Source organism: Cyprinodon variegatus, unplaced genomic scaffold, assembly GCF_000732505.1.
Source record: "Cyprinodon variegatus isolate N-32 unplaced genomic scaffold, C_variegatus-1.0 Scaffold18, whole genome shotgun sequence".
In the NCBI taxonomy this organism is placed as follows: Eukaryota; Metazoa; Chordata; class Actinopteri; order Cyprinodontiformes; family Cyprinodontidae; genus Cyprinodon; species Cyprinodon variegatus.
Window position 1 is genome coordinate 1,279,240 of NW_015150471.1, and position 6,000 is coordinate 1,285,239.

Genomic DNA, 6,000 nt, shown 5'->3' on the forward strand with positions numbered 1-6,000 from the left:
GATTAATAGAAACATTTGAGATCTATCCTTCTTTGTGTGTATCTGAGTGGTAACTATTTATCAGCAACAAAATAAGCATAGAACTGCAACAGATAAACTTTCATATGTAGTGACGTGTTTGACAATCAACAACAAACATCTGTCTTACAAATATAGGTCTACGTGTCTATTGGATACGCGAAACCTGATCTGAAAGCAGTTTTCTCATCTCGTCTTTTAGAAATCGCAGCAGTGGGAGTTTTTGCAGCAACACTCAAAGGTTACAGTTCATTCTGTTGAACTTTATTCTCTTTAGAAAACATTGACCCTTGTGCAACTCACTGCAGAGTGAGGGAGGGGTTATAACATATCTGAGGAGTGACATAAACAGACAGAGAGCCATAGGAAATTAGAAACACGTTCAATTTAGAAAGCCTCAAGCGTAGGCTGCCTGAGTGTGTTCAATCAGTTTAGTTTACAACTAGTTTACAAGACCAGGCGTGTTTATCATCCAGCTTTGGCAGTTTTGTTCGACAATCATCGTTAAAAAGGTAAAAGAAATAAATAATTTAGACTAACATCTAAAAAAAAAATAACACATATCGGACTATTGATAGTGGGTCAATAGATTTTTACTTTAAATCAACTAAAGTCCCATTGTTTAGAGAAGAAATTGTGTTTAAACTTCGAGTGATTAAAAAAAAAAGTAAACAGGCAGAATTAAATGAAAGATTTAAAATTGAATGTAAGCATTGAACATAAATTAAAAAATACACAAAGAAAATTCACATTTAAAATTAACAAAAAGCTAAAAGGTTAAAGCTTAAAATGCAGTCATGTATGCTGGAAAACTTCATACACCTCCAAAAGTCACAGTTGCAAAATAGATTTTTTTTTTTATTTGTATGGCATCACCACATTATTCTGACCTAAAAAAAAGTTAAATAAACAAAAATGCAAAAGTTTTTCCTGGAATCTGTTTTTTTTTTTTTTATGATCATAGACTGTATTGTACTTTCATGTTATAATCACACAACTGTATTTAAACATAAGATAACTCAAGTATATCAGCTATCATAAAAGCCATTTTCAAATATAGGGAAAGATGATTTAATCTGTTAAGAGAAAACCACATACCAATCAAGCCCTTTGCAAAAAAAATGTTTTCAAACTGCTTTCTAAACAATGACTTAATAGGAATTAATCTTTTGTAAAGGCTACTTTTAATTTTATTAGGCAAACTCAGGCTTGGTGTCTGTCAGACCTATAAAATCAAAATGAACCGAAACAAATTATAATAATCCATCTGACAACAATAAGTCATTTATGACCCACTAATGACATTATTTAATCTCCTCCTGTGCTGTAATTCAGTAATTGAGTTCATTATCCAACCAATGAGGAAATCCTGTCTATAAATTATTGAACTTTCCACTTAAAATTTTATCCTTTGCCAAATATATGTAAAATATGTGACAGTAAAACAATACTAAAATGCACTCAGTCTGTTCCTACACTTACACGGATTTTATACCCTTCATAACAAATACAAAATGCAGCTTATGCATCTGCAATAAAAAAAAAAATCCTTATTTTTCTCAAATTGTTCTTTGATTCTTTAACATTTATACACATGTGAGATATGTTTTGAATATGTCAACAGGTTTATAAAGGGTGTACCAGCAGCTTAAGACATTGTTTTCACACAGAAAAATATTGTTGTCATTAGAAAACGTATTGAACCAGTTATGCTTATACATAATAGGATTATGGAATTTAATTTTGGGCAAATAGCACTATGTCACTTTTGAACCAAGAATTACGTCATTTGAGATATTTAAATGGTTTTCCTGCCGATACCTATACCAGTATCGGACAGGGCCCAGTTACTGCACTAAAATGGTGTTATCGGTATCGGCGAACACCTACAAATAGGGCATGATACCATTTTGAGAGCCAAAGTTTATTCAACTGTTGTCACTCATTCCAGGTATGCAATAAAAAGTTGTACTGGAATCACTTTATATTAGTCTTTCCTGCTTCACAAAGGTAGGCAGCAGCTGGACAAAGCCATGATGGCAATTATTTTACATTCAATCGGTATCGGCCAATACTGCACAGCCAGGTATCGGGTATCGGTATCGTGGCAAAAAATTGCATCGGCGCAACACTAGTCAGTACACAGCACTTGGTGCATATTGATGCTCTGCAGGGTGCCCTTCTCAAAAAGCCGCCTTTGTGAATGGTAGGGTTTGGTCCATTACTGAATGAGTCATGTGACCCTGTCTTTACATGAAACGCAATTACTTTTTAATCTGCAGGTACAGATTGGTCCTCTGTCAGATTCCAGAACACAGGAGCTCAATCCCAAACCGGTCACCTAAACACTAAGCCTAAGCACTAATGCTTTGTTTGCTCATTCCTGTGGAGCGTTCGCCATATTGAGGACCATCCCTAAAGAGCAAGTCTTCATCAGTTCAGACTGGCTGGAATTTGGCACCGGGTCTAACGGTGAACTAATTACGGAGCAGACATGGGCATTCAACACCTGTTTTGCAGCATTTTTGTCGCACTGACAGATAATCATTAGTCAGGAAACAGAAAAAAAAACCACATTGATTCAAAAAGGGATGGTGCGTACAGTTTTTTTTTTAAGAAAGGGGCAAATGTTTGATGTTATATCAACCTTCACCTCAGAGCTACAGCCATGCAGATTAGGCATCACAGTGTTACCATAGCAACCATTGCATTCCTTTTTCCGTTGGAGGGAAGAGGCCGTCCCATTCTTGTTTACTGTATGACCCCCCCACCTTCAGTAAAGGTGCCCTCCAAAGCTGCAAGTGTGACTTCATTGGGAGTGACGTTAAGGGTTAGGTCTTAGGGGGCAGTTTGGGATCTGACCAGAGGGAGACTCTTTTATTTTGTGTCAGTGGAGTGTTGCTTAACCTAGAAGTTGCAAGTGTAGCGCCCCTAGTGGCTAAAAGTTACACCTTGTTGCTTTAAATATTTGGCTTTTTTTTTTTAGCAGTACCAGTCTTCTAAGATTTACCAAGTCCGCTTGGTGCAAAATTAATCCAACCAAATTTTCTAATCTATATGTTTAAGGTTTTATTAGATAAAATGCCTAAATTCTCACAAAATTACTATTTTAATGTTTATATTCACTTTGTGTTGTATTGGTTGTTTAATTAGTTGTTTTTCTTATATACCTTGAAAATAACAATAAATAAATCACTCTGTCATAGTCTGAAATTAAATCATAGTTAATGGTTGAGAGTTTTATAAAGTAAGCACATTCTCCCACATTCAGTTAACATCCTTCTGCATCTCTGCTCCTGCTTCTCTTTGCATCTATTCGTTCACTCCTCTGCTTTCTTCATGATGTTTTATTCTCTCCTCATGTCCGTTCCTATCCTTAGTACCAAAGTCAGGTAAGGCTCACAGCATGACCAGGCCCCCCCCACCAACACCCTGTTTCACCCTTTTCCCTCCCCTAGACCCCGGTCTTTGTTAGTATAATGGCAACATGTGCTGAAATATTGAAGTTTTCCTGCACACTTCACCTCTAATCCAATGATTTTTGTATTGGTTGTTTTGGTGTCTAACATTGTGGGATGTACTTGTTTGGTCTGGTGTCTTAATTTTTTACGTGCAGCTGGTTCTAACAGCATCTTTTGTTTGCTTTTGTGTTTGACTGTGGTTATTGTTCTTGCCTGGGTCTCTGTGAGGTTTGCACAAAGTTGGAGCCTTGCATCATTTTGGTTTGTTGTGGAGATTTCCTTTATTCTGCTTCCAGGGACTTGAGTTAAAACAGCCCTCCACCAGATTTAAGGATGCATTTCTCTATATGTGGTTAAGTCATTTCAGAAAAGCACATTTTAATCAGAGAAGATTCAACGGTGGAAAAATGCATCATTACCGAAGTCAAAAAGCAAACTAGGGTCCCAAAACTGACATATTTAAACATATTATTAGTGCATAAACATGCCTGCAGTCTTCTATTGACTTTTTATGTGTGATCATTGTCAGATAGAAATTAACTAAGAGCACAATCAGAAATATTTCACTAAAATCTTAAGGTTTATGTAAGTCTGTTACATAACAGATTTACTTTTTTTAGATACTATAGAAAGCTACTGACTAAACCTCACATGAAATGTATTCATTTGCATAATAAGCTTATTTATTTAAAATACATAAAAGTTATAGATTGAATTGCGTAACCTAGATCCATTTCAAACAATAAGATTTGTTTTTTAAGTATACTTTATTAATTCTAAATATATAAACCTTACAGTTTAAATAAATAGGCTGTATTACACGACTAAATTTGCATAATTTAAGGTTTATTTAGTAGGTTTGCCTTTAAAATTATCTGGAAAAAAAGTAAATTAGAATTTGTAATGCAATAAAATTACATAAAACTTCAAAAATGTGTGTGAAATTTTTTTGCGGGGGCATTTTATTAAGATAAGCAGTTTAACATTGTTACAAATATTTGCTTAGCAACACAATATTGACTCCAGTGTTACATGTTCTGAAAATATAACACATACAAAAACACATTACATAAGTGCAATAAATGTTTTAGACCCTAAAGAATCACTAACGCATTTTTTTAAAAGCTGATCCTCGTGTAGTTTTCCAAAGTCTGGCCCAAATGATTTCCTCTCTCTATCTGGTTTTCCACTCTCTAATTACTAATTAGTGTAATCGCTCCTGGGATGTTGCAGACAAACTCTCCTCACGTCATTTCTCAGGAATGCTGTTAGTTTGTCTCGTAAAGTTCCATCGCACGGCATAATCACAGCATCACAACTTACCGCACTCTGACAGAATTAAGAAGACGCAAGAGGTAAATCTGTCAGAGAGGTAATAGGATCTGAAATCAGCTTATTTTTTTATCATAATGGAAATTATATAGAAAAGCTTTTGTCTCCTGTGTGGTACCACTGTTACTTAATGATAATAGGTTAAAAGAGTTTTGTTGCTGCAAACAAATGAGTATATTTTCTTTATCTTCCTCTTAAGTTTTCAGTTTTATTGTTTGTGGACAGTCAGGTTCCTGGAAGCTGCATGCATTTAATGTATTTTTTTTTTTCTGTTTACTTTCATATCCCTTTACCCTCCACCCCTCGCCAACTCTCCCTCCCTTCCCTTCATCCCTGTGACTGTTGTCTTGGTAATCCGTGACTCCTGTCCCAACCACACCAAGCCTCCGTTCCTTCAGTTCTGATAGGTCCAACACGTTGAACCGGAGCTCCTTCACGCGGGACAGCATGATGATCGAGGAGATCCTGGCCCCCACCAAGGACCCGGTATGTATTTTTCAACCTTTACCTTGATACACTCCTGTCTCCAAATGTTGCCAAGCTGGCTTGGTGCTGAGCCAAAAGAAAGGCAGTTCAGCAATCCTCTTAAACCCGAGGGGGTGCTGTGACACAAAGACGACCAAATCCTGTTATATTTCACCTGAAAGAGGCCATGGCATTCTTAAGGCTTCCATCTAGGGGAGATTATGGTGATGCCCTACTTTACTTTTATTACAGTTGGAATAACTATTGTCTATGATCTTAGAGGCTTCCGGTTTAATGCTCAAGTACCAGACTTGTCTTCCACAATTATACATGAAAATGAACCTGTGCAAAAGCTCTAATCGACACTCTTATAATCTTGTAAGGTGCTCTTCTGGCTTTCTGGAAAAGGTATTTTAGAATAGAATAAAAGAGAAAATCCCTTAAGTGTCCCACAAATGGTAAATTATGGTATTTACAGCAGCAAAAAGATTATAGAAAAAATTGTCAAACAAATATGGACCTTAGAAAAATGTATAAGAATAACATAATGGTGAAGAGTTAAAAGATAAACACTAAAATTCTGTACTGTAAAGTGATTTACCGATATAAATACTGTGCACCTGAGGAATATACACTCACCGGCCACTTTATTAGGTACACCTGTCCAACTGCTCGTTAACACTTAATTTCTAAGCAGCCAATCACATGGCGGCAACTCAGTGCA

At 36.1% G+C, this 6,000-nt stretch overlaps 1 protein-coding gene across 8 annotated transcripts in view; it reads left to right on the top strand.

Annotated features, from left to right (window-relative positions):
- Window positions 1–6,000, top strand: part of LOC107092921 (ankyrin-3-like) — a 168,710-nt gene that overhangs the window by 105,715 nt on the left and 56,995 nt on the right. For 5 of the 8 annotated variants that reach the window (XM_015387702.1, XM_015387693.1, XM_015387642.1 and 2 more), the window contains one exon: window positions 5,195–5,297. In XM_015387702.1, the coding sequence (XP_015243188.1) occupies window positions 5,195–5,297 (103 nt within the window). Of the gene's footprint in view, window positions 1–3,398; window positions 3,411–5,194; window positions 5,298–6,000 lie in introns of all 8 variants that reach the window. The other 3 variants (XM_015387681.1, XM_015387649.1, XM_015387665.1) reach the window with 1 other exon arrangement.